General features: G+C 39.5%; 2 protein-coding genes and 1 long non-coding RNA gene across 5 annotated transcripts; 2 read left to right on the top strand and 1 right to left on the bottom strand.

Moving 5' to 3' along the window:
• The first annotated feature begins 591 nt into the window (after positions 1-591).
• LOC136244267 (uncharacterized) lies at positions 592-1,970 on the top strand. Of its 2 annotated transcripts, none has more exons than XM_066035815.1 (2): positions 592-714; positions 858-1,970. In XM_066035815.1, exon 2 carries the CDS (start codon positions 866-868, stop codon positions 1,811-1,813), a length of 948 nt encoding a protein of 315 aa, XP_065891887.1. In that variant the 5' UTR covers positions 592-714; positions 858-865; the 3' UTR covers positions 1,814-1,970. The 2 variants fall into 2 exon arrangements, with proteins under 2 accessions (XP_065891887.1, XP_065891888.1); XM_066035816.1 differs by having other exon boundaries at positions 671-799.
• Positions 1,964-9,478, bottom strand: LOC136244265 (WSCD family member CG9164-like). 2 transcript variants are annotated; one of them, XM_066035814.1, is made up of 3 exons: positions 9,291-9,478; positions 8,495-9,239; positions 1,964-2,486 (listed from the first exon to the last, which is right to left on the bottom strand). In XM_066035814.1, exons 1-3 carry the CDS (start codon positions 9,312-9,314, stop codon positions 2,125-2,127), a joined length of 1,131 nt encoding a protein of 376 aa, XP_065891886.1. In that variant the 5' UTR covers positions 9,315-9,478; the 3' UTR covers positions 1,964-2,124. The 2 variants fall into 2 exon arrangements, with proteins under 2 accessions (XP_065891886.1, XP_065891885.1); XM_066035813.1 differs by having other exon boundaries at positions 1,965-2,486; positions 8,495-9,475.
• A 168-nt stretch (positions 9,479-9,646) lies between these two features.
• LOC136244268 (uncharacterized) lies at positions 9,647-11,146 on the top strand. Its single transcript, XR_010695134.1, has 3 exons — positions 9,647-9,801; positions 9,866-9,985; positions 10,949-11,146. It is a non-coding gene; the product is annotated as an uncharacterized lncRNA (long non-coding RNA).
• Positions 11,147-11,409: the final 263 nt, after the last annotated feature.

The following is an 11,409-nucleotide window of genomic DNA, read 5'->3' as shown; positions in this document are numbered from 1 at the left end:
ATTCTGAGATGGAATGTACATACATCTCAGCTTTCACTTCACACTGGCATGAATACAGGTTCTTCTCAGATTGTTTGCAGTTTTCTTATACATACTAAATTGAAATGTGTCATGTTCGTGAAGGTAAGCTTGGAGCCAATCATTTATACTCCTAATAATATATGAATTTCAAGTTGAGTGGTTGGTCATGATGATGTGAGATGTGTTATCATGTGTAGGGAAAGTCATTTACCACTCATTGTTGTAAATCTTGTAAGTCTTGCTAAAGAGAGTATAGTTGAGTCACCTTTCTGCATACTACGCAGAAACGCTTGAAGGCTGCATCAATCAGTGAACTTGGACTATCGTCCTTCGGATCGTGCAGCTTGCTCAGTTCCTCGCCCACAAGGCATGGACATCAGGAGCCCGGCCATAAGCGCCGATTCAGCAAACCAACGATTCGACATCAGCTTGACGTCATCACAAACTTGGGTGGCTTCCATGTATAATTAGTATGGCGCCGCCTGCTTCTTCCAAAAACGATTGTATGCACGTGTGCAACACGCAAAAATGCATGATGCAACTTTAGCTATATTTAGATATTACGTGACGAATACGTCATGTTGTGCAACTCGGTTCGTATAAATAACAAAGGTATTTTACCAGCAGTGCTAACTTCTAGTAGAAATGCGGATATAGCATATTCTTAGTCTTCTTCATTTTACATATAAATCGGTGAGTGAGTAAGTAGACTATTATTAGCTAGTTGTCCTCAGATCGCACAGTCTTGTCTTCTGCGCGTCCGTATAACATAGGAAATGTACGGAAATACTCCGCATTTGTTTTGTACATAACTATATCCAATGTCTTTTTCACAGGAGAGACAATGGGATTTAAAAGAGACTTGAAGAAATTGATACTGTCCATGGACAGCCTGACAAATGGACAGGCAGCAATCACAGTGAATGAAGAGAATATGTGCCAATTCAAGTTGACCATTATTCCAAATGACGGCCCTTACTCTAATGGAAGATTTGAATTTGAGATTTCCTATGATGACCCTTCTGATTATCCTTATGCTGCACCAAGAGTGCTGTGCACAACTCGGGTCTACCATCCAAACATTGATACTGAAGATGGAGGTGATACGAATGTTTGCCTGAGTCTTTTTGATGATTGGGAATCACAGAATACACTTGAAGATGTAGTACAAGGACTGCTCTTCTTGTTTTACAATCCTAACATTGAAGATCCCTTGAATCCACTTTTTAATGGTACAGAAGAAAACGATGAATTTGAAGACAATGTCCGGAAGTCACTACTGGGAGAAGATGTTGATGGAACAGAATTTGGCCGTAATCAAGTCAGTGATGATCCATCCCTCCATGTCCTCAAGAGCACTGATGTTTCTGTACTAGGAGAAGATTCTGATGACCAAGACACAAACAACACTGCTGATTCTCCTAACAACAATGACACAGAATGTAATGACCAGACCACTGCTTCTGAAGAAATCACATCTGATGCTAATGTTACAAGCAACTCTACCTACTCAGATCAAGAGCAGACAAATGATAGGGAAACTGATAAGGAACTGGTTACTGACAAAACAGTAGATGAAGAGCTAGAAAGTGAAAAGGCACTATCTAAAGTTGTGGAAAATTCCACAGAACTTGAGAGCGAGACAAGCCCACTCCTAACTTATCCTTCAAATGGCCAAAAGAAACTTAACCACTACACATCATGGGACTTGGTGTTACAAACAGCTACTGCTGTGCTGACCTATGTTGGATTTTTGAACTGTTATCATACCATCAATGATAAGATCAGATAGCATATGTACACTTTTGTAATTGTGTAAATACGTTGCAGTTGACTAGTTTCTACTTCAACAGAATGGTTTTTAACATACTTTTATACTATTTAATAAAATGAAATTTCCTATGTATTTGTAAATATTTTAATGCCATAAAAAATTTTTGCAACAATAATTATTTCTGACAATTAAACTTGATGAAATGTCATTGAAAAAAAACAGAACTACACTAGATACAATATTCAGTCACCACCAATGCAAGCTGGTGGTATTAATTTAATACAGACATTGAATGAATAGAATTTCATTACATGTAATACAATAATTCATTAAGGTTTACTGCTAGGTTCATAATAAATATTATACTTTTCAAGTATAGGTTTAATGCTTGTAAACTTGTCCAAAACAAATTGTTTGTAAGATGGTACATAAGGATTAAATTCACTTGGCACTGTTTTCTTACGACGAAACATTTCCAATGTGTCATCCATTACACAGTCAATATCACTCTGAGAATAATTCACTTGTAGAAAGTCCAACATTTTAGTGAGCTGTGTGGACAAGTCTGTCACCATGTCTTCATACTTGATCACTAGTACAGAGATTTGAGCCTCCTCTAGCCAGTATCTTACAAGACTAACAAACTGTTCTACACTGGTTTTGATGAACCGTTTCCATTTTGTATTGTGTACTATAATCAACACAGTATAAGGTAAAACACAGCTATACAATTAAGATAGGATACAGCACATCTGTGTATAATTTGAGCTTGTTAATGTTAGTTCAGAGACAGTATTTATGTGTAAGAGTTTGAGAGGCAATGAGTAGAGGGAACTCTGGGTTCCTGACGTATACTGTCAGTAGTCAGGTACAGTATAAGAACTTATTACTAGCCTGATTGTATAGGAATCAAACTGTTTAATATGAGGAAAATTTTTGTACACATGCACACACATGGTATCCACCCTACATACACACTACACAACACATGCACTATGCACAATGTATACCCTACACAACACACACTAGACTTGTATAATTTTAGCAATGAGAATGTACAACAGGTTCAATACAGACTGCTACATATCAGGGACGTTACCTTGGATATAGCAAAACAAATAGTATTAGTATGACAGTAATATTGTCTGCAAGTTACAACACTTATACCAGCCATGTTAGGAAGTGACATAAATTTGAGACTGTCCTTTGGGCTATCAATTCATGCAACTAGATGACCAGAAAATAAGTGGATTTGATCAGTTGAGTGAAAAATCTACTTTGGATAGGAAATCACTAGCATCATCCGACTAATATCAGGTAGTACTGTATATTAGGGATCATGGACATTTGGGTTTTCTGCCCAAAAATATTACCCAAAAACCAGCTTCAGAATACCATCCCGGGGCCTTGGCAGCATTGGTTAGGTATAATCAAGCCCAAAAGTGTGATCCTAAACACCTCCATTAGATCGTTATGAAATTAAATATATATACATTCAATGGAATTTTCTACTGATTAACTGCCTGCCACAGGCGTAACTCAATAGTGGCTAAGGCTATGGGCTTGATTTTTTCACTGTTGGACGTTGCTTCGTCCCGAGACATGCCTTTTGGCATACTGCAGTATGTACAATGCATGCATCATGGACTTACCTTTATCCTCCTTTGTGTCCCTTTTTGCTGACAGCTCAAGGTGTCGATTCGCGGTAGCACGATGCATTCTTCTCTACGCTTGTAAATGAGAATTGTCTGTAATTTTTGTGGCGACTGGATCGATTCAGAGGTGCTTCTAATACTGCTCTTCATTCATAGCACTTTGTAACAGGCTGAAAGTGGACACTCCACTTTCAAGTCAGTAATTGATAACAGGGACACACGTTCCTTTATCCCAGGTGCCATCCTTTCTTTTGATGCGGTAGGTGCAGGTTCACCACTCATAATAATGTAACAAAAAAAGTAAACAAACAAGTATTAGGAATTTTAAATTCAAGTAGGGATCATAGAAAAAAGTTGGAAAACAAGGAAGGTCACCTATACCTGCGGATATACTAGTGAACATTTAATCCCTAATTCAGTATTGGGTATAAAATTCCTAATTTTTCCTTATACTTGTGTACTTATAATAACAAAATAACTACTGTATGAACTACTGGTTCATTATTGTGTTAGATACATTTATTTCATGAAACTGAATCACAAGTTAATGTAGTCAGTTAAAACAACCAATTGCACATTTACAGAAACACATCTGAACCACACATTATGCACTTTTCTGCCAACACAGGTGGTTATGTACCTTGAGACATCCAGTGTAGAAAAGGTACTCAAGACTATATGTTGACTGGACCAGCCATCATATAATATTAAGATCATGCAAGTAATCTGTCCCATATACAGATATCACAATATAATATTGGTATCATGATAGCAATACACAGCTGTTAGGGATTATATACAGCCGAAAGCCAGAGGGCTACAGCATAGATTCCAGAGGCACATAAATGCCCAGGATTAGAAATGCCAATAGCCTACTGTACATTGTGGTTTACCACTCCTCACCTCAGTACACATCACGTAACGTAACAAAAACATACTACAGTTTAACGGACTTGTTGATGCTTCATGTCCTAGCGTGCTTGGTTTTTCTAGTCATCTGGCTTAGTCTGTTGTTCCTCGCTGTCAAAAATCTGACAGTTGTCCATTATTACAACAACAAACAAAACCATTCCTTGATCCAGGTTTGTGTTACTAAGAGTTTTCATACATTTTCACAATGTTTGGACTATTAGTTTTGACTCTGTGCATCAATCCTCGTTAGGTTTTAGTGGTAGATAGCGTACAAGTTATTGTATCACTTGGTGCAGTAAAATTGGCTATTAACTTGAAAATCTGGTTAATGTACAAGTGGTTTTCTGTCAGTATAGGCGTGCTGGTAGCCTACACACTGGGCCATTGCTTGGTAGTAGTTGGTATTCAATCTATAACTCTCATCAGCACTTGTGACATATTTTATATTTACCTTTCTAAATTGCGCACAAAAGTACATGACCTTAAAAGGTGTACTACACAGTTAATAAATTTCCCTGTACAGATGGAGAAGAACAAATTCCAAAGGAAACAACATTGTTGTGGCCCTACTGGTGAACAGTCAACAGAAGACAGTAGTACAACTTATTGTGGTGTGCAAACTGACAGCATAGTTACCACATCTGTGGGTACACAAACTGGTCCTACAAGCGATGAAGCCAATGTTGATCATAACCTGATGACTCCAACAGCAGGATATTGTATTATTCAAATTTCAATCAAGTATTTTTTTCTCCAAACGATTTGCTGCCTTGGCCCAGATACGAGCACAATTAGGTTTGAAATGCATTGGAAATTGGTTTCTCATATCAGGCATCCAAGTTGATCAAATTCAGGTTTGTGATGGACAGGTTAGTACGGAGTTAGAATGGTCATTACAAATTTCCAGCTGCTCTATAATTGGCCTCTGCAAACATACTGCAGCATCTTCCATCCTGTTGGTCATGTCTGGAAGATTTGCACATAGTCATTGATGGATGTAAAATATGCAAAGGTAATGGAGACCCTAAATTTGCTCCACTTGTTGTCAAAAGTTAAAACATTTTCAAGGATAGAAGTGGTAAGTAAGCACAGTATCAGTTCATGTTAGCTAGAAAATTATATGCTGGTGTTTTCTCTTGTGTAGAAACCACTGTGCAAGCGTATCATCACACCAAGAATCTCCACACAGTGGTTGTGAAGCAATCCAGAGAATTTAAAGAAAGACTGGAACATTAGCTATGTACAAGTTGAATTAAAATTGAAGGAGACATTCAAGATGGCATGGTTGAACTGCTGCATATTTAAGCCGTAGAATGTAAATACAACAAAGAGGAAGAGACTTTTAAAGCTATCTTTTGGAAACAACAGATTTCAAATACATCTCAGATGGCACCCTTTGATAATTTGGCGGGCACTGTACTTACATAATCGCTCTAGTGGAGCATATGAAACTTTGAGGGGTTCAGTCTGCCTAGCTCCAGAACGTTGCATGATTATTATCACTTTCGTATAAGCCTGGTTTCACTGCCATTGTTGATGCTAAGCTTCATGAATTGATGCAACTGAAGAAGCTAACTATATGGCAAAGGACGTGTTCTTATTGATTGATGAGATTTACCTATGTACAATAAGAGCAGCAGATCGTTGATCAGTTTCAACAACTCAATGATTTTGGGAGGAAGCTAGTTTGCCATCAAGTAGACCCCATGATGGTTATTATGGTTAGAGGAGTTTCTGTGATAATAAATTTCCATATGCCCAGTTTCCAATAGCAGATGGTACAGTACAGCTGATATACATTTTGTTTAAGACTGCAAATGTTTATGCTTCACATTGCCGCAGTCTATTCTTCATCTCTGATCCACCACATTTGATTAAGAATATAAGAAATGTGTTAGCGAGTCCCATTAGAAATGTATAATTAAGTCAAGCAATGTGAGTCAGCGTTGAAACCGGGTCGGGTCATCCGGGTCACATTTTCTCCGGGTCATCCGGGTCTGACCCGATTTACAATTTATCCTGGTCTGACCCGGATTGGATCACGTGAGAAACGAAATTGTTCGTTTGACGACGTGGAAACTTATAAACGCTATCGCGTAGCTCTTTCGTGAGCCACGCCCACTTATCGCATTACCAACATACGCTCAGCCACACCCATTTGTTAGTAAGTGTAGTATGTAGCACGAAACTGAGGGTATCTATGGTGAGGGGTAGCTATTGTCAGTAGGTGAAGACCTTTTTTTTTTTCTTTTTTTTTTTGGTCTTCAACCTACAGCTAGGCTGAAGTTGCAATATTTACTCAACACGAATGGAATGCTCAAAATGTAGACTCGTTCGCTCGCTCGAGACTAGCTGAAACATGTCTAGGCTTTAATTAATCCGGGTCACATCCGGGTCTAGCAATCCGGGTCAGTGGGTCATCCGGGTCAGCAGTAGTGACCCGGTTTCAACGTTGATGTGAGTGCCACTTTCACAATTATAAATATAATTATGCAGTGCTTTGGTCATCCAATAAAATGAAAATCATAACCAATTTATATGAAAGGAATGCTGGACAACTAAATGGTGTAGAGGTTTCAATGGTCCACAAGCTTACACATTAAGCTCACCAGTTACTCTAAGATGAGAGTTGACCTAGCAGCTCAGGTAAGTAATGCAAAATTTTTGTATGGTCCAATCTTTACTCTAATCATACATCAGTGTGTCAAGCCCTGTACCTGACAGGAGGAATTTTGTTGGGTACTTTGATAAGTTTTTTTTTGACTGCTTAAAAGTTGCCAACTACATAAATGGAATCTAAAGTAGAAAGCTATTTCAGTTGCCCTATTATACAGCAGATGATGATACTAGACAACAAGTATAGCATCAAATTAATTGTGTATGGTTGGTCTATCTGCTTGGTAGAATCGGGTAGCAGCTAACCTGGGATTATAAAACAACTGCAAGGGCCACGCCACCTTAACTATAAGAACATGTCACCACACCTCTAATAATCAGTGAGGAGGCCATGCCTCTCAACAATCCAGCTCTGTAGAAAAACAAGGTATTGTAGCATGTCCCCTAGTGTAGCTGAGTAGTGAGATCGAGATACTCCATATTGTATACATGCAGTCAAATAGGTTGCAACTCAGTTCAGACCACATTAATAAGACCATTCCCATGTTTTTGACACAGTATGTGGCCTAGGCAGGGTAGGCAGCCTGCCTAGGACTGAGGGGGCCTCTGAGCACCAAAAAAGGGGCCTCGGGCTTACGGATTGCATGCACATCTATAATAAAATGTATTCATACAGCCAATTTCCCTTATGCAGCTATACTCTAGTGGACAGTTCTACGTATTCCCAGGCTATGAATAGCCTTATATCATTACAAAACAAAGCACTTACATCGTCATATTCTCTATAGTTCTACTCATGTGCAGAACTGATTCACGTGATAGTGAGTATTTAAAAACTAATATGGAGGGACAGTGCTGTGACGGTTTGGAGTATAGGAGAGACATGGATTTCTTATAGTGTCTGTTTGTATTGCGACCAATTCATGTAAGTTGTACATTACTTAGGAAAAGGCGTACACTATATTAGCTGTTTGCCATTTGGTGCTCCTTGACTGTGCCGCTTTGGCACATCCTTCATTTTGCGCCTCTAATTTGGTGCAACTGCGTGGTTCTGTAGTAGCTACACTGGATGGAAATTAACACTATGGTTACAGTGAAGTATTGTTCATGATAAAGATGATTGAGCGGGTGAGGCACTAGTTCTTTGATCACAAAGGTCTCAAGATGAGCTAGCTGAAGAGCTAGAAGATTGCCATACAGTGCTATAGAGCTGTAAAGATATCTGTATATTATAATAAGTTACACAAACACTTCTAGGATAGAAATAAAGCTGCAAAAACAGCAGCCACACATACATGTATAGCTAGCATAGCTACATACAGCGGTGCAGTCCATGCTGTTTTGCATAACAAGTTTATAAATGTATACAAAAGCCCTACAAATGGACAATACTTTGACTGTTAAGGGGCCTCTAACATTGGCTTTGCCTAGGACCTCCAGAATGCTAAGGCTGCCCTGACAGGAGTATGGGTACTCCATGTATCATGAACACAAAAATATGTAATTGTAAACATACCAAATAATGCTGGTCTCATTACACTGACATGGCCTCCATGTTTCCAATTCCAGTGTGACACTAGGCTATCAAGAGGGTTACGAATGATCACAATGGCTGCTGAGACATTTTTAAACTTGCCGGGATCATGGTATTCCCTATAAGGGACAAACAAGTCTTTACTGGGATAATGTGTCTTAACAGCCAACACATTGGAAGAGCTCAATTTTTCACCAAGAAATCCTCTAGCCTTTAACTCTGTATCACAGTAAATAGACCCAGTGTATATGCCTGTAGTCTGTTCCAGGAGCATCCTAGTCCAGGTGTTCCCTGAACCAGGGTAGCTAGGAAGAGCCACCACCCTAGAGCCATCAATGAAACGCATGTCAGTAAAATTCTTGCATTGTCCAACACGTGCATCAACAGCATCTTTACGTAACTTTTTGGGACGGCAGGACAAGTATAACTGCTTGATTCGCTCATCAAGATATTGACTGCCCTTGACTAGCTGTAATGGTACCAGTGTCACATTTGGAATGATCTTCTCATTTGGTTTCACCAGACGGGCATTATTTAAAAACTGTTTCCTTACTTCTGGGATGGGAATATTTATTCCTTTGTTTAACTGTACATTAGGAAGTCCAGTCACTGGCTGGGAAGGTGTTTCTGTGGAATCTTGAGCTCTATCACGTTGCAGTCTCGGCCCCGGTGGCAGCTCGACCAACGAGCTATGCCAGCGATTGGCCATAACGATCACGCTCGCACACTGGTACACGAAGACGATCACAATCAATACTACGAATATATTCCTCTGTACCTTGACGCTCCGGAATACATTCATGTCGATCACTCATCTTCCAAATTGAATACAACTTTGAAGTGAGCTTGTTTGACACCGTTTGAAGTGACATACGAACACACACGTGCCGGAATCATGTGAGATTTGTTACAATGACACTCGACACCTTCGCTATGTGCATGTAGCACCTTCGTGACATCTGCTGCCTACTGTGTGGCATAAAATATAATAGTGTGTAGCTAGAGTAGGGAAAAAGGTCTGCCATCAGTCAGGGGCGGGTTTCTTTGGACCCCCTGAAATATGGCAGTTAGTCTCGCGTGGCCAGACCGCTGTTCCGCGCAGGGGCTTATCGATTGTAGATTATAAGCGCCCGCGCCGAATAGGGGCGGGCGCATATAATCATAGATTATATATACTACGTACCCGGGATTGGAAACGCCGGTTTTTATCCAAACTATCCGCGTTGGAGCGCACCCTTATGACAGCGAAGCGCCTAGCCAGGCGAGTAGTTGATTCTTTTCATCTTCTTGTGAGTTCATAGCTAGCTAATAGAGATATAAAGGCTACTTAACTCAACATTTCGTATTTCGTAGGTTTACTAAATGAAGGCATTATTTGGAGTTAGCTGACCAGGTGAACTCTACAGGAATGGGCGGTCAGCTGCGGGGTCACCAGTTCTTGAATTCTTACTCAGACCATGCTCAGACACAATGGTACGTACTTTATTGTTACAGAGCAGACAGCACACGTGATATGGCAAGGGAAATTACAAAACAAATTAAATTTTATGCAATTAGGAAAGTAGCCCTTAGAGTAGAAATTTTACTGGTGTGATGAGTTTGGGAGAATGAGACAATGACATTGATGGTATAGCCTGGTGGATCTTTCCATTGTAATGAAATAGTTGAACCATCCAGTTGGTGTCTAAAATTGTATCGGAATCTACCAATGATTGAAGTCTTCTGGTTTTATCATAATGTAATGTAATTTAGGCACACAGGGTCACTAATACTGCATGCTTGTGATGTAACCTCATGACATGTCAAGACAAATGGGGATTTGAAACAGACCATTTCTCCCCTACCCAGTGACAAAGAGAAAAAAAAGTGGTCTGGCCTAACGGTATGGGTACCGGTCTTAAAACAACTACAGCATGTTCCATTGACGGGGTAACAGTAACTGTAGCTATGGTTACAAGTATGGTGCATTTCTTGTACAATATTACGTTGTAATACAATTAACCATTGTGGGATTCTTCCATTGCTGAGGACAAGCTAAGTGTCCAGAATTACCTGCCCTACTTACCTTAAAGTGAATGTGCCATAGTAGTGACAAGAGTAGTGGTGATAAACGTACATGGCATCTCTGCTTAGCACAGTGCAGTATATGATTACTGTGATTTCCCTCTCTTTTGACTGTTGCATTGTGAATGCATGACATCAATGTGTTTGATGTACAGTGGAACCTGTCCTAAGCCGGTCACCTTCAGGCCAACATTTCTTGACGTTTGCTTTATACAATTGGGTTAGTGTATAGCTGCCTCACTAAAGGAATTAAAGTTAGCCAATTTCAAGAGGTGACCTTTCTATACAGGACAGGTTCCACTATACATTATACAATGTTAGTGTTGCATTTGCTAATGTAGCTCAATCTTTATATGTAGACTGTTTTTGTAGGTCAACAAAACTCTTCCTGTGCTGTGTCTTTCTACCACTTGTCAAAGGATACAGTGACAGTGCTTGTTGCTGTTAAAGATTCATCTCACATTGAAACTGATAGGATTTTTGTAGTGGACAAGTTGACTATAGAAAAATTATATAATTTCTATGCTGTACCAAGCTCAGGCTGTTCTTAGTAATAAACTAACAACATGACGGTACGGCACAACAGTTTATGTTGCAACATATTGCTAGAGGGATGGTTGTGTGTATCCAGCAATGGAGTCGGGTATGACATGTCACTTATCTAGACTCTGTAGTTGCTGTGAATACATGTAGCTAAAACAGCCACTGCCGTGAAATTGAGTATGGTGGTAGGATGTAACATACTCTATTACAACATTCATTATGTACACTCAATTGACTTTCTGTTCCAACACAGAAACATTGTACACTTGTCTCAGTCAGTGCTCCATGTG

This window comes from Dysidea avara, chromosome 14, assembly GCF_963678975.1.
Source record: "Dysidea avara chromosome 14, odDysAvar1.4, whole genome shotgun sequence".
NCBI lineage: Eukaryota > Metazoa > Porifera > Demospongiae > Dictyoceratida > Dysideidae > Dysidea > Dysidea avara.
The sequence above is the reverse complement of the archived record's forward strand: the minus strand, read 5'-3'. Positions and strand labels throughout refer to the sequence as shown.